General features: G+C 33.3%; 1 protein-coding gene and 1 long non-coding RNA gene across 2 annotated transcripts; one reads left to right on the plus strand and one right to left on the minus strand.

Moving 5' to 3' along the window:
- Window positions 1–744: 744 nt before the first annotated feature.
- On the plus strand, window positions 745–3,248 carry LOC107939992 (60S ribosomal protein L13a-4). Its single transcript, XM_016873400.2, has 4 exons — window positions 745–1,270; window positions 2,160–2,276; window positions 2,387–2,474; window positions 2,914–3,248. The coding sequence occupies exons 1-4, from the start codon at window positions 999–1,001 to the stop codon at window positions 3,055–3,057; spliced, it is 621 nt and encodes a 206-aa protein (XP_016728889.1). The 5' UTR covers window positions 745–998; the 3' UTR covers window positions 3,058–3,248.
- A 485-nt stretch (window positions 3,249–3,733) lies between these two features.
- LOC107939987 (uncharacterized) lies at window positions 3,734–4,721 on the minus strand. The gene is made up of 2 exons (XR_001695289.2): window positions 4,311–4,721; window positions 3,734–4,039 (listed from the first exon to the last, which is right to left on the minus strand). It is a non-coding gene; the product is annotated as an uncharacterized lncRNA (long non-coding RNA).
- Between the last annotated feature and the right edge of the window lie 16,201 nt (window positions 4,722–20,922).

A 20,922-nucleotide genomic window follows, 5' to 3' on the forward strand; every position in this document is an offset into this window, starting at 1 on the left:
TGGTAAATAAACAATTCAAGTGGTTTTGAAATGAAATTAATAAGATATATTATAACTTCTAGTTTAAAGAATTTACTTTAAATTACAAATGTTAATGTAAGATTTTTAATATTTATATTTGGTGTATAAATATTACCCCTTTTTGAAACTTTAATATAAATACATATAATATTTTAATTTTTTAGGTTTATGTTATTTATGTTATGTTAATATCCAATATGATTAAATATTCAAATTACATTTTAAAATAAAATCATTAATTAAAAACATTTCTCAAAATATCATAATATTAACTAATTTGGACATTATTTAAATGTACATTTGTTACTTTAATACCATGTTTAAAATGGACATTTTATTTCTTAAAAATAATTTTTGACAGTAATACTAAATACTTAAATATTAAACTAAACTTTTCAAAAGTATTTTTCACTCTTTTTATATGACCTAACAAATAAAGAGATCAAACTTAAAATTTTACCATTAAATTTTTTGTATATAGAAATTTAATACCTAAATTTGATTTTGATATATTACATAATTTTTAATATTACATTAATTATTACGAGATTAAATAAAAATTATATCATACAAATTAAATATATAATTAAAAATATAAAAATAATCAAAATCTAATTGAAGTTTAAAAAATGCATGATTAGTTATAAATTTAAAGAGGGTTATTTTGGTAATTTTATAGGAAACCAAATTTAATTGATTAAAACTCTTCAAATCTCGTGGGGTTCAGGTTATTTTGCTATTGAATATGCAGAGGGTTGTAAATTTAGGTCAGAGTAGTTGGGCCTGAGTTAACGAAAGTCCATTCCTTTTCTCTTACTTCATGTCTTTTTGTTTCTTAACCCAAAAACCAACCCTAAAAAAGAGCCTGTTAAAAACCCTAGAGGCTGCAATCAACATAATTTTGTTGGAAGGGCGGCAGTGGCAGCAGCAGCAGCAGCTGGGCAAAGCTATCAAGCAAAGAAGAAGAAGAGGAAAAGATGGTTTCAGGCTCAGGGATATGCGCGAAGAGGGTGGTGGTGGATGCTAGGCATCACATGCTAGGAAGGCTGGCATCGATATTGGCCAAGGAGTTGTTGAATGGGCAGAAAGTAGTGGTGGTGAGATGTGAGGAAATTTGCATTTCGGGTGGATTGGTGAGGCAGAAGATGAAGTACATGAGGTTCTTGAGGAAGCGTATGAACACTAAGCCTTCTCATGGTCCCATCCACTTTCGTGCTCCTGCTAAGATCCTCAGGCGTACCATTCGTGGGTATGTTTCTGTTTTCATTTTATGATGGATATCTGGTTTATTGATTTCAAGTTTTTTTGTATATGTTGCTGGAAAATCTTGTAAAGCATGAAGAGGAAGTTGCGTGCTGTTTATGTTTGATAATAGAAAGTTTAGATGGATTTTCTGATTCCTCATTATTCATTTAAGAAATGGAAAGTGTACTACGAATGTACTTGAGGTTATTATCTGTGAGTTGAGAGAATACAGCTGCGAAGATCTATGGATCTTATGGTGCAAAGGGTGTTTTGATTCATTATATATGAAGTTTACACTTACTGCATTTTCAGTTGTGATGTAGTTTTGCTTATGTTACATATTGTGAATGGCGCATGAGGTATGGTGTGATGGTTGCTCACTTTGTCCCTTAATCATGTGGTTGAGTTAAATTCTTGCTTATGGAAATCAAGCACATTTCATGGTCAGCTGTTTACCTCTTTAGAGAGCATTTGTGATGAGGGGATTAGTCACTACTGTTAGTGGTGGATACTCTGGTTCCGAACAAAAAAAATGGTACATTAGCCATTTTTAGGTGTTAGAACATTTATATCGTGCAAGGTGCTAAAAAGTGCTTGCTTGACTGAAAGGAGCTCATTGAATGTTTGTGTATATACAATTCTGATAATAAACTCCTAAGAGTAGTTTAGTTTATCCTACAATGCTTGCAGAGTTTTCTTTTTTCCTTTGTGGTCAATAGACATGATTTCTTTATGGTTCACATATATTGTTGAATACTCGAATATTGAGAAGTAGATAGTTCATTTATTCCTTTTCTTACTAGTAAAAGTATAGTGAATGAAATAAATTAAATATGAAGGTGCACACCTTAACTACGCTGCTTTTCATTATTTATATTTGTTTTTTATTGCAGTATGATTCCTCACAAGACTAAACGTGGAGCAGCAGCTCTTGCTCGCTTGAAGACTTATGAGGGTATTCCTGCACCTTATGATAAGATAAAGAGGATGGTTATTCCTGATGCTCTCAAGTGAGTTTTTGGTGGTCAATTTCTTATCTGCAAATTAGATTTCCTTCACTTGCAGTGATCACGACTAGTTATGTACAATGATTTAAAATTCTTTTTGGTTTTTAAATTAGGGTTTTGAGGCTTCAGAAAGGACACAAGTACTGCTTGTTGGGCAAGCTCTCATCTGAGGTTGGATGGAATCACTATGACACTATCAAGGTGAAGACTGATATTTGGCTTGTTTTCGTTTAAAGTTCATCAACAGAGAACGTTGTTTATTACATTGTTATAACCTAAAAGCTTTTTTGCTGAACGCTTTAATCCTAGTAAAACTCCATGAAGGTTTTCATAGAAAGAGATCTTACATGCAAACAAGAGAACGTAACTTTTTGTTTTGTACTCTCAGCCTCTGTTGCTCAGTCTCTGTTTTGAAGGTTGGGATCTGATTTGAGCATGCATGCTCGACTTTTCCCAACATTTTTTACCATGTATTGCTGACTGCTCAATTCTTTTATCGAGTGTTATTTACTTGGATGAAATACTCTTATTTTGGTATTTGATATTGTACAGTTCATCTTTTTGTTATACATACAACTATCTAAACCTTGGGAGTTGATAACATCTGTTGATTTCCTGATTCCTTGTTTCTTCCCTCCAGGAGCTCGAGAGGAAGAGGAAAGAGAGAGCTCAAGTGGCATATGAGAGACGGAAGCAACTCGTTAAGCTTAGGGTTAAAGCTGAAAAGGTGGCGGAGGAGAAGCTTGGTGCGCAGTTGGAAGTTATTGCTCCTATCAAATATTGATTCATAGACCAAGGAGTGTTGAAACAATCTGGTTAAGTTCAATGCATTTTGATAGTGTCTTTTTTTGAGTGGCTCATAATCTTATTGTCCTTGTATCTTTTGAAGTAGATGATGTTATGCTTATATACATTTTGTATGGTACTCTGGTTTTTTTGTCCTCCCAATATTTGCTTCAGAATCATTTTCCTTCACTTGGATTATATGGCTTACTTTATATCCGATTCGTCTCATAATATAAATTATTATATTATATTTGACCAATATTATAGGCATTTCAAACCTAAAATGTATAGGCATATTCTAACATTTGTATTTTTTGTAAATTCATTTCAAAATGAATGAAAATTTAATTTTTTTTAAACTTTGTTGATGTGATGAAATGTCAGTATTTAATTAATTTTTAAAATTTTTTGAAATAAAAATATTTTAATAATTTTTTAAAAATTTTAAAATTTAAACATTAATTAGATATTAACATGTTATTCATATGTATGTGAAGTAAAATTTAAAAAAAAAAAGTTACTTCTTCATTCATGATTTAATAGTTTAAGAATTAAAATGAAAAGCTAAAAATCAAATGAAATGTATATATATTAGAGCAACTGAAACTATGGAGCTTAAGCACACTATGTTCATAAAATGATTAATTTGTGAATGGGGCTTTAATATTTAATACTTATTGTAAAAGGCCCATTTTGTCCGGATTTTTAAATTTCTGTAAAAATCAAAATAAAAATACAGTCCAATATAGATTTTGAAGCCCAAGTTAAATGTCGGCCCAAAATACAGCTTTGGCCTAAATTAAACAGGCTCAATACATTGACCCAAAATTCTAAGCAAAATAGTCAGCTAACTTAGGAATCCCTAGGTTACCCACGCCGCAACCCCCACGTTCAGCGCCTCTCCACCACACACGTCGGCACACCAGGCACGACCCCCAACTAGTTCGTTGCTCGCCCACGTCCATTCACGTCTCCACGACCTACGATTTGAGCAAGAAAATAGCAGGAAAACTACTTGTATTCGGCTATAAAGCCTCCAAATTTTTCATTGTAAAGGGTTGGGTTTTTTGGACTTTTTTTTTTTAGAAAAATTGAAGATAGAGATAATATCAAACACATACAAAAAGATATAGCAACCATATTTGTTTGAGGTGATTTAAAGTTTCATTTTTCTTTCAACTTTATTGCCATTTTCTTTGATTTTTTTTATCTACTGTATATAAGCAATAAGAGAAAGGGGAAGCAGCTCACCGGAGTCACCGTAGGAGGACCTTCGCTGGTTGCGAATGGAGAGCTTGGGCATTAGCCTTTCGACTGAAGAGTAAAGGGAGAGTGAGGGAGATGGAAAGCATAAAGTATTTAGGTTTTTTTAAACAAAAAATAAAATTCAGAATGTTTATTTGTTTTTTTCAGAGTAAAAATTGTAAAACAGGTTTTAATAAAATGGAACAGCATTTTTTGGGGGAAGGGAAAGTTTCTTCGCATGTTTTGGCTATAAGTGGGATTTGTGCATTTAGTCCCCCACTTTCATGCTAATGTTCATTTCGATCATTAATTTTACATTGTTCTCATTATTATTTCTTTTTTTTATTCATTGTATTTTGCGTTTTATTCGTTTTAAATTTTCTTTCATATATTCCTATATTTAAAGATCTATAGATGTTCAATTCAATACCATTATACATGTATATACGTAACTTATACTAAATTATTTTTACTCTTAGTATACATTATTGATTTCCTATTATTTTATGTAAATATTTCCTTTTTTTAATTTTTTTATGTATATATATTATTGATTTTATATTATTTTATGTATGTATATCTTCTTCTAAGGACCTTATTTTAAATGGTATATTTTATTTATTTTAAATACTTTCGTATAGTAGTATCTTTGTTTTTATATATAAAATTTTCATTTCATGTATATTATTTATTTAGATTGACAAATACTATGTTATATGTTACTTTTCTTTATATATACATTATGTATTTTGAAATTTCATTTAAGTATTATTATTTCATATATGATTTTTATTTTATTATTTTTTTATCTATTTCGAACTTTCATGTATGTTACTTTAATATTTTTATATATGTTTGTTTGTTTGCATATTGATAATTCCAAATTGCATTTCTTCTATATCATTTATTTGTTTGTTAGTTTTAAAACTTGTCATATGTTGTCTGTGTTAATTTGCTTGGAACTTCTTTAAATTTGCTTTTAATTCATTAGCCTTCAAATGTGAATATTGGTATTTTTTTATAATATATGGTATGTCGCTTTTGCATGTATCCTAATCCTTTGTATTTTCTCATTATTTATCCATGTCATATTACTGCTTCAACTCTAAAGTGAACCGAATGAATATACTTTGAGCCGGTTTTGCAATTGTTTATTTAAAAAACTTCCAAAACAAAGGTAATGTTTGGCATTTGAAAATTTGAGAAATCGTGCCCTAACGTGCTGGGTTTCGATTTTCTGCTTGCCCAAAATAGTCAAATATTCCTTTAAAATTTCATTCATGTTTTCTAAATTTTAAAACAAGGTAATGTTCTATGTTTGGAAATTCGAGAAATCGTGCCCTAACGTGCTGGGTTTCGTTTTTTCGTCGGGCAAAATAATTGAATACCCTTTTCCTTGCATTTTGGAAATCGTGAGGTGATCTCAGTTTTTGGAGGCTTAAAATATCATGTCCTAATGTGCTGGATGTGGTATTTTATTCCTTTGGAATGAGCGAATCTTAAAATCCAATTCGAGTTGTTCACACATTTTTAAAGAAATCATATTTTAGCATTTTTTTCCTTCAAATTTTCAACAATAGGACGTTAAATAATCAATTGGTACCAATTTTGGGCGTTATGAGGGTGCTAACCCTTCCTCGTGCGTAACCGACTCCCGAACCCTTTTCTCAATTTTCACAGGCTTAAAATTATTGTTTTAATAAATCAAATGTTTTATTAAAATGATCAATCTCAAGGTGATCCGATTACACCTCGAAAAAGATCGGTGGCGACTCCACAATTCGTTTTTTAAAGTTGATTCCTTTTTTTTTAATTTAAAAATGGTTTTGACACTTATATTCGATTTTATCTATTTTCTAATTTTATTTATATGTTATGTATTTATATCATTTAAAAATAAATATAATATTATAATTTGAATAGTAGAAAAAATATGTTAAGTTAAAATTTTAAGAAAAGAAATATATAAAATCAATAAATTTAAAAAGTTAAAAAGAATCATATGGCCAGATTAATTAAGATTGAATTAATCGATAATATTATAAAACGGCCTTGCAATTTACAATTAAATATGAAATGATGCTGCATAATTCACCCTTGATATGTGCCACTACATGACGATTGCATGTATTCAAAAAAAAAAAGTTTTCTTTTAATGAAAAATTTTGAAACATGATATATTTTCTAAATATTAACAGTAAAATGTAACATATGACCCCACACAACAATATGTAATGATTTATGCGTATAAAAAATTTATCATTTTTATTTTTTAAAAACATGCAAATTGGTTGGTGAGAATTGAGATGTCACGTTTTAAAATAATATAATTATTTTAAAATTAAATATAATCTTTTTTGGCAAAATGAAACTTCTTTTTTTTTTCTTCTTTCTAAAATTTTCTTATGTTCGCGAAATGTTTTCTTTTCTTTTTCAAAATTTTGAAAATTTTAAATAATTGTTTCAAAATGTTTAAATAGTTATTCCGAATCTGATTTTTTTTAATTTTTGTAAAACATATTTTTTCACAATTTTAAGTACTTTAAAATATTATTAATTTTTTTAAAAATACACTAAACTTTTTTAATTAAATAATTTAGTTATTTTTAACATTTCAAAAATTAGATATTAATGATGTTATATTTTTTCTATATTTAAAAAATAGTTTAACCCCTCATATTTTAAAATTAATTCAAACTCATATTTTTACCATCATTAATTGTTTTTCATTTTTATTTTCACATAGCATCATTGTATATCGCCTCATGTCAATTCTAATATTAAAATTATAAAAGAAAAAGAAGAAAGTTCTTCAAGATGTAATAAGCGTCACTTCATTTCATATTTAAGGGTGTTAATGACACATGTACTATATTAAATATTCAAATATAGTTATTCATGATATTATTTTTTACAAATATGAATGAATTTGAACAAATTTTGAAGTCTACATTTTATTCCAAGTCTTAAGTAAATATGAATGATATAAAATCAACTTCACGCATAAATACATTTGTTTTCATTACCCCTCACTCTCCCTATATATATATATAGTTGATATTAAAAAAATGGCATAGAGATTGAAGTCAATTCATCCTATTTAGGCAGAAAGCTACAAGGTGTGGACAAAGAAGTTAAGTTGAGATGAAAGAGCTTGGAAGAGAGGATGAAGGGGTAAGTTTGGAGCCTAAAAGACAGTCTGTGTTTAAAGAGTCCTTGGCTCAAGGATAAGTGAGACGTAAATATAGATTGACTTCTTTTGCCACATGTTGGCTCCTATTATTGCTAGTAGAGTCATTGTTCATAAAAAGTTGTGCTAACATTTTCATATTTCTTGCATGAGTGTAAATTGTTGTGAATCAGAGTCTAGATTTTGTGAAGTTTCGTCACCATGGAGGCGTTAGGATTGCCCTAAGAGGGTGGTGGGTTGTTTTGTTGGTTCGGGTATCGAGGATAATACCTAGGTAGGTGTAGTGTGTGTAACTTATGTGAAATAGATAATGGGGCCATACAAGTTGTGTTGTGATTGTTGCTAAGGATTTTGTTGCCTCATGTTAATCTGGAACTAATTTTGAATCATTCGAGGTTGTGTTTAGGCTTGTGATATGATTTTAGTTCTTTTTTATTTGATGGAACACCTAAGGCAAAGTGAGCCATGTTTGTAACGCCCTCACGCCTGAGACCGTCGCCAAAGTTGAGCTTGAGGTGTTACTAAACTTAATTCATTAATTTAACAGCTCAAACAATTTATTTTTAAAATTACCAGACAAGCTGACCAACTGCATCACAGTCGCTTAAAAATTCATATCTCGAGTTCCGAAAATCGAAATTAAGATCCGTAAATTTTCCCTGAAACTAGACTCATATATATATTTACTAATTTTTTCTAGAATTTTTGGTCGAGCCAATTAGTACAGTTTATTAGTTAAAGTCTCCCTGTTTCAGGGTTCGACTACTCTAACCCCTGTGTATTACGAATTATATATATCCCGGTACAGAGTTTAAATGACTATGCCGTTTGTTTCTTATAAAACTAGACTCAATAAGGATTTCATAAATGTAAGATAAAACGCCTAATTGTTTTTGTACAATTTATAGTGAATTTTTAAAGTCAGAACAGGGGATCCAGAAATCACTCTGGCCCTGTTTCACAAAAATTTAAATATCTCACAAAATATAAATCATATACCTGTTTTGTTCCATCCATATGAAAATAGACTCATCAATATTCAATTTCATAACTTACTTATCATTTAATTCCATTTCTAAAATTTTTAGTGATTTTTTAAATTTACACCACTGCTGCTGTCAGATTCTGTTTTATGGCAAATTTTACTTTACTATATATTTTCATGGACTAAATAGCATTTTAAACATACATAACATCAAATATGACTTAGATTGGTCATTCCAATGGCTAATCATTTACAAACCCTTTTCTTGCCAAACCATAGCCATATCATAAGATCATTTACACAAATTGAGTATTTTGCCATACATGCCACATTCAAAACACACAAGCCATTTTACCAATTTAGGCCTTCGGATAGTGTGGACGAATTTTCGACCTATCCCGATTCTCAAGCCGGCTTGTCAACAACTACAATGAATAAAAAGGAGGGAGTAAGCACAAATGCTTAGTAAGTTCACATGCAAATAGTAAGTAACATAATCATGCAATTCCACATAAATCATCATTTGCATAAACAACACCAAGACATTCATGTTACGTTTGCATTTAATATCTTACTATGATTTCATCATACCAAGTTCTCAACCCGAGGGTTTAAGCACATACCTGTTAAAATTTCTCATTCACCACACTTACCAACATGTCACCTCCGTTTTAGGCATTCTTCTCATTCACTTAAGATTCACCCGTTGAACACATCGGGATATAATTCGAATACGCGAATTTCATGAACGTAAGTGCCATACCCGCAGCTAGACAAACTCAATAGCCTGCGGAACTTATGTAGCCAAGCTACCATGTAACCCGCCCATAAGTAAACTCAGACTCAACTCAACAAGCTCGGACGTTCGCATCCATAAGTGAACTCAGACTCAACTTAACGAGCTCGAATGCCTAGTTACATCTCACGAACTCAGACTCAACTCAACGAGTTCGGAACTCAAATATCCTAGTGACATGTCACTTGTATTCTAATCTATTCCCAAGGTTCAAACGGGCTTTTTCCTCGATCACACATCTTTGCCATCTTCCACGGAATATCGAAACCGATACTCGGTAACAATTCATATTTAACAAGTAGCACACATAATTTGCATATTACTTAATAATAACCACAAAGCATAATATTTCATGATATTAATCATCATATCACATAAATAACATTAAATTACTTAAAATGAAAATTATGTTACTACATTTACACATGAACTTACCTCGATACAAAATTATTAGCAATCGAGCCTATTCTTCGTAAACTTTGTTTTTCCCTCAATCGCTACTTGAATCTCGTTTCTCTTGATTATGGAGCTTGAAAGCTTGAAACAAGCCCTAGCTATGGAGAACCCTTGAAATTTCGTCCTAATGAAGAAGATGGACAAAAATTGGCTTTTAATTTTATTTTTAATTCATTTTAATAACTAAATGACCAAAATGCCCTTACTACTAAACTTTTCAAAAATTTCATCCATGTCCAATTTTTGTCCATAGACTTAGAAATTGGTCAAATTGCTATTTAAGACCTCCTCATTAATATTCCAAAGCAATTTCATACTAAAAACTCCTAGAATGCAAAATTTTCAAATTATTCGATTTAGTCCCTAATTTCAATTTAAGCACTTTAGGCATAGGATTTCATCACGAAATTTTCACACAATCATGCAATCATATCATAAACATCAAAATAATTATAAAATAATTATTTCTATATCAGATTTGTGGTCACGAAACCACTATTTCGATTAGGCCCTAATTCGGGATATTACAACTCTCCCCCCTTTAAGGATTTTCGTCCTCGAAAATCTTACCGGTAAACAGGTGTGGGTATTGGTTTCTCATAGTTTCCTCAGGTTCCCATGTAGTCTCTTCTACCCCGTGCTTTTGCCACAATACTTTCACTAGAGCGACAATTTTATTTCTTAGGTGCTTGACCTCTCGAGCTAAAATCTTAATTGGTTCTTCTTCGTAAGTCATATCAGGTCGTAGTTCAATTTCTGTCGGTGAAATTATATGTGAAGGATCCGAACGATACCGAGGTAACATAGATACGTGGAACACATCATGCATCTTCTGTAATTCAGATGGCAATGCTAACCGATAAGCTATTGGTCTAATTCTTTCAATTACTTTATACGGTCCAATAAAACGCGGACTTAACTTAACCTTCCATCCAAATCTAAGGACTTTCTTCCATGGAGACACTTTCAAAAATACCTTATCACCAACTTGAAACTCGATTTCTTTTCGTTTCAAATCCGCATAAAATTTCTGTCTATCTGAAGCAGCTTTCAAACAATCTCAAATCACTTTCACCTTTTCTTTGGTTTCTTTTATTAGATCAACTCCATAAATCTGATTTTCCTTGAGTTCAGTCCAATACAACGGCGTCCGACATTTACGACCATACAATGCTTCATAAAGTGCCATCTTCAAACTCGTCTGATAACTATTATTATAAGCAAATTCTACCAACGGTAAGTATCTTTCCCAACTACCTTGAAATTCCAATACACAACATCTGAGCATGTCTTCAAGAATTTGAATCACTCTCTCTGATTGTCCATCAGTTTGTGGATGAAAGGCAGTGCTGAAATTTAACTTCGTACCTAATGCCTATTGTAACTTTTGCCAAAACCGCGAAGTAAACCTTGGATCTCTATCCGAAATGATTGACAAAGGTATTCCGTGAAGGCTAACAATCTCACTGATATACAATTCAGCCAACTTATTAAGAGAATAATCCGTATGTACCAGAATAAAATGAGCCGATTTAGTCAGTCTGTCAACTATTACCCAGATGGCATTTTTCTTCCCCGGAGTTAATGGAAACCCTGATACAAAATCCATAGTAATCCGATCCCATTTCCATTCAGGAACCATGATAGGCTGGAGTAATCCGGAAGGTACTTGGTGTTCAGCTTTCACTTGTTGACAAACTAAGCACTTTGATACAAACTCTGAAATATTTCTTTTCATTCCACTCCACTAGTACATTTTCTTCAAGTCATTATACATTTTCGTACTGCCCGGATGAACCGCCAAACAACCATTATGTGCTTCATGCAAAATCTTTTGAATCAACTCATCATTTTTCGGTACACAAATCCGGTTTTTAAACATCAAGCAACCATCAAAACCGATTCTGAAATCTGATCCTGTATCAGCTTCACACTGCTTTCTCTTGGCTTGCAAATCTTGATCATTTTTCTGAGCTTCACAAATCTCTTGTAAAAACATCGGTCTTGCTCTTAACTCTGCTAGAATCGAACCATCATCTGATACCTTTAACCGAGTGTTCATAGCTCTCAAAGCAAATAGCAACTTTCTGCTTAAAGCAACGGCAACCACATTCGCTTTTCCCAGATGGTAATCAATAAAAAGCTCGTAATCTTTCAATAACTCCAACCATCTTCGCTGTCTCAAATTCAAGTCTTTTTGTGACATCAAGTACTTAAGACTTTTGTGGACGGTATATACTTGGCACTTTTCACCATACAAATAATGTCGCCAAATCTTCAAAGCAAACACTATAGCAGCCAATTCCAAATCATGAGTCGGATAATTCCTTTCATGAGATTTTAACTGCCTCAAAGCATAAGCCACCACTTTTCCTTCTTGTAGAAGTACACATCCTAAGGCATTTCGAGAAGCATCACTATACACCACAAATTCTTTACCTGATTCGGGTTGTACCAACACTGGTGCTTCAGTTAATAACTTTTTCAATTCTTCAAAACTCTGCTGACATTTTTCCGTCCACTCAAATTTAACATCCTTTCGGAATAGTCTAGTCATAGGAGCAGCAATCATAGAAAATCCATTTACAAACCGCTGATAATACCCAGCTAGCCCTAAGAAACTTCTAACCTCGGTTACATTTTTCGGTGGTTTCCAATCAACAATGACTGAAATTTTACTAGGATCAACCCGTATACCATCACCTGAAATAATGTGACCTAAAAATCCAACTTCCAGAAGCCAAAATTCACTTTTACTAAACTTAGCATACAACTGCTTATCTCTCAAAGTTTACAAAACTATCCTCAAGTGCTCAGCATGTTCTGTTTCATCTTTTGAATAAATTAAGATGTCATCTATAAACACCACAACAAATTTGTCCAAGTATGACTGAAATATGCGATTCATTAAATCCATAAACACAGCAGGAGCATTTTTCAACCCGAATGGCATAACTAAAAATTCATAATGACCGTACCTTGTTCTAAAAGTAGTTTTAGGCACATCCGACTCTTTTACTCGCAGCTAGTAGTACCCAGATCTTAAGTCAATGTTTGAAAACCATGTCGCTCCTTTTAGCTGATCAAACAAATCATCAATTCTTGGCAACGGATACTTGTTTTTGATTGTCACCTTGTTTAATTACCGATAGTCAACACACAATCTCATAGAACCATCTTTCTTTTTCACAAATAACACGGGAGCACCCCAAGGTGAAAAATTCGGTCTCACAAAGCCTTTGTCAGTCAACTCTTGCAATTGTGACTTTAATTCTTTCAACTCTGCTGGTGCCATTCTATACGGAGCAATCGAGATCGGAGCTATTCCTGGTATCAATTCAATACCAAATTCTACTTCCCTGACTGGAGGCAAACCCGGCAACTCTTCTGGAAATACATCCGCAAATTCACACACCACTGGCACTGATTCAACTTTCTTTTCAATTTCTTTTGTATTAATTACATATGCCAAATAAGCTTTATAACCCTTTCTCAAATATCTCTGAGCCAACATCGAAGAAATCACACTAGATAATGCCTCTGATTTGCCTGGTTCAACCCGTAGAATTTCACCACTTTCACACTTTAATTCTATAACCTTTTCTTTGCAGTTTACTATAGCATCATGCAATGTCAACCAATCCATACCCAGAATAACATCAAATTCATCAAACAGCAACAACATCAAGTCGGCCAGAAAGTAATGACCCGAATCATTAAAGGGCATTTCTTGCATTTCTTGCATACTTTATCAACTATCACACATTTACTTAACGGATTCGACACTCTAATAATAAATTCTTTGTTCTCAACAGGTATATTTATACTGGACACCAGTTTCATGCATACATATGAATGAGTAGAACCGGGATCAATCAAAGCAATAACATTAACATCATAAAGAGAAAATATACCAGTAATCACATCAGGTGATAAAGCATCTTCAAGTGCCTTTATAGCATAAGTTCTAGCTGGAGCCCTTGCTTCAGATTTACCTGCTGAATGTCTGACTACATTTTTGCTGCTTGCTTCATTTCCAGCTTTTCTCGAATATCTTCCCCTCGAGTCTGCACCACTAGCTTTTACACTCTGAAATTTTTCTTTTTCAGCTCTCTCTAGGAAGTCTCTAATAAAATGATCTGGAGAACCACACCAAAAACATTCATTCGCTCTACATGGGCCAAAATGATTTTTGCCACATTGCTGGCACTCGGGCTTAACGAATCTCGTATTTCCCACACTAGCCGCAGAAGTAGTCTGAGATTTAGGACCCACATTTTGCTTCTTAAAATTTCCATATGATTGTCCAGCCGAAACCTATGAACGAGGATTCATATTTCTAGATTTTCTAGATTGCTATGAGAATGAACTGCTCGTCGGTCTTTTCTTCCAATTTCTAGTCTCAGCCTCTACTTTTTTCTTCTCTTTAAGTATTTCTTCAGCCTTGCAAGCTCGATCAACCAGTACTACCATTTCTTTTAATTCAAGAATCCCAACAAATACTTTGATGTCTTCATTGAGTCCGTCTTCAAATCGTCTACACATTTTAGCTTCTGTAGGAATATATTCTCTAGCATACTTACTCAACCTGATGACCTCCCTTTCGTATTCAGTAACTGTCTTGTTCCCCTGCTTTAATTCAAGAAACTCTTTAAACTTCTGATCAATAAATCTTTCACTGATGTATTTCTTCCGAAATTCTTCTTGAAAGAACTCCCAAGTTATTTTCTCTTTCGGTACTACTGAAGTCAATGTCTTCCACCAATGATAAGCTGAATCCCTCAACAACGATATAGCACATTTTAAGCATTCCTCAGTTGTACAAGACAATTCATCAAATACTCTAATAGAATTCTCAAGCCAAAACTCTGCTTTCTCGGCATCATCATCAATATTTTCCCTGAATTCTTCGCCCCCTTGCTTACGGATTCTATCAACTAGAGTTCTGTGAAATTTCATCAGATCTACACCTTGAGGCATCAAGGGTACAGGTTGAGGAATCGGGGGAGGTGGGAGAGGTTGTACATTCGGGTTCGTACGAACGAACTCAGTATACCATGCACTCATCATCTGGAGAAAGGCTTCCCGAGCCCCTTCTTCTCCTCCTTGACCAACAGTAGGAGGTGGATTTTCAGTTGGCACCACCCCTTCAGCCGGAGATGGTGCATTACTCTCTACATCATCAGCCGCAACTGGATCGGGATCCATTTACTATAAAAAAAATCATTTGAAAGGTCAGAAGTCGTCACACTATCACAATATATATATATGGCATGTATAACAAAACCCGTACATACAACACATTAGTCCGAGAACCGACTAAACCTGCTTTGATACCACCAAATGTAACGCCCTCACGCCCGAGACCGTCGCCAAAGTCGAGCTTGAGGTGTTACTAAACTTAATTCATTAATTTAACAGCTCAAACAATTTATTTTTAAAATTACCAGACAAGCTGGCCAACTGCATCACAGTCGCTTAAAAATTCATATCTCGAGTTCCGAAACTCGAAATTAAGATCCGTAAATTTTTCCTGAAACTAGACTCATATATATATTTACTAATTGTTTTCTATAATTTTTGTCAAGCCAATTAGTACAGTTTATTAGTTAAAGTCTCCCCTGTTTCAGGGTTCGACTACTCTGACCCCTGTGTATTACAAATCATATATCTCTCTGTACAGAGTTTAAATGACTATTCCGTTTGTTTATTATAAAACTAGACTCGATAAGGATTTCATACATGTAAGATAAAACTCCTAATTGTTTTTTTACAATTTATAGTGAATTTTTAAAGTCAGAACAGGGGAACCAAAAATCACTCTGGCCCTGTTTCACAAAAATTTAAATATCTCACAAAATATAACTCATATACCTGTTTTGTTCCATCCATATGACAATAGACTCATCAAGCTTCAATTTCATAACTTACTTATCATTTAATTCTATTTATACTATTTTTAGTTATTTTTCAAATTTACATCACTGCTGCTGTCAGATTCTGTTTTATGACAAATTTTACTTTACTATATATTTTCATAGACTAAATAGCATTTTAAACATACATAACATCAAATATGACTTAGATTGGTCATTCCAATGGCTAATCATTTACAAACCCTTTTCTTGCCAAACCATAGCCATATCATAAGATCATTTACACAAAGTGAGTATTTTGCCATACATGCCACATTCAAAACACACAAGCCATTTTACCAATTTAGGCATTCGGATAGTGTGGACGAATCTTCGACCTATCCTGATTCTCAAGCCGGCTTGTCAACAACTACAATGAATAAAAAGAAGGGAGTAAGCACAAATGCTTAGTAAGTTCACATGCAAATAGTAAGTAACATAATCATGCAATTCCACATAAATCATCATTTGCATAAACAACACCAAGACATTCATGTTACGTTTGCATTTAATATCTTACTACGATTTCATCATACCAAGTTCTCAACCCGAGGGTTTAAGCACATACCTGTTAAACTTTCTCATTCACCACACTTACCAACATGTCACCTCCGTTTTAGGCATTCTTCTCATTCACTTAAGATTCACCCGTTGAACACATCGGGATATAATTCGAATACGCGGATTTCATGAACGTGAGTGCCATACCCGTAGCTAGACAAACTCAATAGCCTGCGGAACTTATGTAGCCAAGCTACCATGTAACCCGCCCGTAAGTGAACTCGGACTCAACTCAATGAGCTCGGGCGTTCGCATCCATAAGTGAACTCGGACTCAACTCAACGAGCTCGGATGCCTAGTTACATCTCACGAACTCGGACTCAACTCAACGAGTTCGGAACTCAAATATCCTAGTGACATGTCACTTGTATTCTAATCTATTCCCAAGGTTCAAACGGGCTTTTTCCTCGATCACACATCTTTGCTGTCTTTCACGGAATATCGAAACCGATATTCGGTAGCAATTCATATTTAACAAGTAGCACACATAATTTGCATATTACTCAATAATAACCACAAAGCATAATATTTCATGATATTAATCATCATATCACATAAATAACATTAAATTATTTAAAAGGAGAATTATGTTACTACATTTACACATGAACTTACCTCGATACAAAATTATTAGCAATCGAGCCTATTCTTCGTAAACTTTATTTTTCCCTCGATCGCGACTTGAATCTCGTTTCTCTTGATTATGGAGCTTGAAAGCTTGAAACAAACCCTAGCTACGGAGAACCCTTGAAATTTCGGCCTAATGAAGAAGATGGACAAAAATTGGCTTTTAATTTTGTTTTTAATTCATTTTAATAACTAAATGACCAAAATGCCCTTACTACTAAACTTTCCATAAATTCCATCCATGTCCAATTTTTGTCCATAGACTTAGAAATTGGTCAAATTGCTATTTAAGACCTCCTCATTAATATTCCAAAGCAATTTCATACTAAAAACTCCTAGAATGCAAATTTTGCAAATTATTCGATTTAGTCCTTAATTTCAATTTAAGCACTTTAGGCATAGGATTTCATCACGAAATTTTCACACAATCATGCAATCATATCATAAACATCAAAATAATTATAAAATAATTATTTCTATCTCAGATTTGTGGTCACGAAACCACTATTCCGATTAGGCCCTAATTCGGGATATTACAATGTTCCACACTCACCACACCAATTGTTATACTAGAAAGTAGCATAGATAGTAGAGTTGATTTGTAATACCCCTAACCCGTATCCATCACCGGAACAGGTTTACGGAGCATTACCAGAGTTTTCAAATCAAACAGACATAAATTTCCAACTATTCAAATCATATCAATAAACATTTTAAAACCAATTCAAAAAATACATATTGTCTCTTAAATGAGCCATTGAGGCCCAAATTACGCATTAGAAACAAATCGGGATTAAATCGAAAATTCAAAGAATTTTTTATAAAGTAGTGAAAATTTTCAAAACTACAAGGGTCACACGACTGTGTGGCCAAGTCGTGTGGGCATTCTAAGTAGGGACACACGGCCGTGTCCCAGCCTGTGTCCGTGCTCGTGTAACTCACTGACTTGGGTCACATGGCCAAGCCACATGCCCATGTGTCAGGCCGTGTACCCTTCGAAATAACCCCACACACCCGTGTGCCAAACCGTGTGCTAGGCCATGTAACAGCCTGACTTGTAACCCTTCGAAAGCTACAAGGGACATACGGCCGTCTCACCTGACCGTGTGTCACACACGACTGAGACACACGCCAGTGTGGACAAAAATAGGCCATTTTACAAGCCATTTTTCTCACTGAAACTAGCATGTACCTGTAACCAAAATGCACTTATGCACAAGCCTTTATAAGGCACCAAAATCAAGCATAAACAAATCATATACATATGGTATAACATCATACAACCAATTTGCCCCTAGGCACTTTAAATGACAAAACATAAACATGTTCAACCATGTGTTCAATTTGGCCAAAATGACTAGCTAACTTTCAACTAACTTGTATTAACTCAAACCATTGAATTAACTTACCATAGCCTATCACATGGTACAAAATATGCCATTCATCCACTAATATTAATAGACATATATACCTTTCTTATCAAGCTACCAAACAACAACAAGTTACAAGACTTATACAATATGAATATTCATCTATCACAATTTAAAAATATTAAGCCAAACATCGACCATATTAAGGTTAATTTTTACATACCATAAACTAAGCTCATAACAACATCAAAATGCTAAATCACAAGCCAAAACATATGACTATTCCTACAACCAAAATATATGGCCAACATTAGTCATAATACCTATACATGCCATTATAAACAAAATTAAAAATCCAAAAGTTTCGAAAGAGCTGATAGATAGTGTGATAGATCTTCGACGACTTTCCCATCCGAACGAGCTTCCGACAACTACAAACACAGAAAAATAACACGAAGTAAGCATGTCATGCTTAGTATGTTCGTAACAAATATAGTCTAAAACTGTTAACATTAAACAACCACAAAGCATGTATATCCCAATTCAACATGAGTACAACTAATTTGAAAACTCATATATATACATTCTTAATTTTAATTTCCATAAAGGTACACATTACCTACCTTTCATCATATTAATGTAATTTACATTGAAAACTCTTACCAAAGCTCACACGAGATAATAATACGATGGTTGACACATCCCTTTTCTTAATTTGATAACTGAAGTTATCCCTTTCAATAGTTCGATAGCTGAAGCTATCCCTTTTCATAATTTGATGGTCGTCACCAACCCTTTTCATAGATCGATAGTCGAAGCCATCCCTTGTCATAGTTCAATGTTCGTCACAATTCCTTTTCATTGTTGATGGTCATCACCATCCCTTATCATAGTCGATAGCCGAAGTTATCCCTTTTCGCATTCGATAGCCGAAGCTATCCCTTTTCATTTGTCGATGATCAACATTACGCCGTTGCATTTTTCCATCAACACTCAATTTAATATTATACAATAATAGCATTCAATTCATAAAATAAAAATGAAACTTAAACGTACGAACTTACCACGACGATAAAAGTAGAAAAATGAAGTCGACTAATCCGAAACTTTTTCTTTGCATCAATCTAGAGTCGTACATGGTTTATCTTGATCTAAATGAATAAATTCAGCTCAATTCAATAATCATTCTATTCAATTTAACTCAATTTCACATTTTAGCAAAATACAATTTTGCCCCTATACTTTTGATTTCTTTACAATTTAGTCATTATGCTCGTAAAATGAAATTCATGCAATTTCACCCCTATCCAAGCCTAGCCGAATATTATACAAGCTTATAGCAACCCACACATTTCATTAATTCACAAATTACACCATGAATGTTTCACAATTTTCAATTTAATCCCCAATTAACAAATTTATCAAAAATCACTTAACAAAAGTTATTTATCTAACAACAATGACTCATTTTCTTCCATTAAACATCACCAACAACTAAAATGCATTCATGGTAAACCCTAGACATTAAACAATTTTGCAAATTAGTCCTTCGGCTAGCTAGATTAAATTAAAACGACTCCAAAAATATAGAAATCATTAAAAATGGGATGAAATACACTTACATGCAAGAGACTTGAGTAGCCGAAAGTTGAAGCTCCTTTGATGGAGTTTTCTACCCTAATTTTCAAATGAAAGGATGAGTATAACAAGATGATGTCTTTTTTTTAGCCATTTTACTATTATGCATTTATTAAATTACCAAATTAACCTTAATTAAAAACCTTTAAAAACACATATAAAATGTCCATAATTGTCCACTCATGATACCAATAGTTTAATTACAACATAGACCCTCTAACCATTTAATAGCATAACCATTAGATCCCTTTAACTTATATAACTCAAGTTTTGTACTTATTACAATTTAGTCCTTTTTATCGAATTAAGTACGCAAACGGTAAAATTTCTTAACAACATTTTTATACGGTACTACTATCATGCTGTAGGCAATAAAAAAAATATATATATATTTTAACGTCGGATTTGCGATCTCAAAACTACTATTCCGATTTCACTGAAAACGGGCTATTACATGATTCACCCTAATTAAGCGAAGAGCTATAAGGTGTGAATGGAGGAATTAAGTTGAGAAGAGAGAAGAGTCTGGAAGAGAGGATAAAGGGATGACTTTGGAGCCTAAAAGAGTATGTTTGAGATGAATTTGAACACACTATGAATCCTGTGAGTGAGAACGAAAGTAACAACCATATGGAGATGAAGCCTCAGGCCAAACTATTCCATGAGGTTTCTAAGTTTTATATTGTGTTGCTCGGTCGACAGCAATGCAATCAAACTTTGGGAGAAAACTTAAGACATTTCTTCCATAGTGTTAACACATATATGTTACGTAAAGAGCATCGAAACATTATAATCACTTGGCTCTACCAAGCATGTCTCATTTGTCAAAGATAATTATTTTGTTAAATCACTCGCAAACCAACAATCTTTGAATAAATAAGTCATTTCATCAAGACACTCATCACTTATCAACCATATACCTTGCAACCTGATTATCTAATACCACGTCACCAACCTAACAAGAAACCAAGAAACGACTGATTGACCCATCTAGAGGCGATGGAAATCGATCCATATTTATGTCCCACTCTGTCCCCGAACAAAGTGCACTTTAGACTCCAAATTCACCCTTCATCCTTC

Source organism: Gossypium hirsutum, chromosome A10 (genome assembly GCF_007990345.1).
Source record: "Gossypium hirsutum isolate 1008001.06 chromosome A10, Gossypium_hirsutum_v2.1, whole genome shotgun sequence".
Taxonomy (NCBI): domain Eukaryota; kingdom Viridiplantae; phylum Streptophyta; class Magnoliopsida; order Malvales; family Malvaceae; genus Gossypium; species Gossypium hirsutum.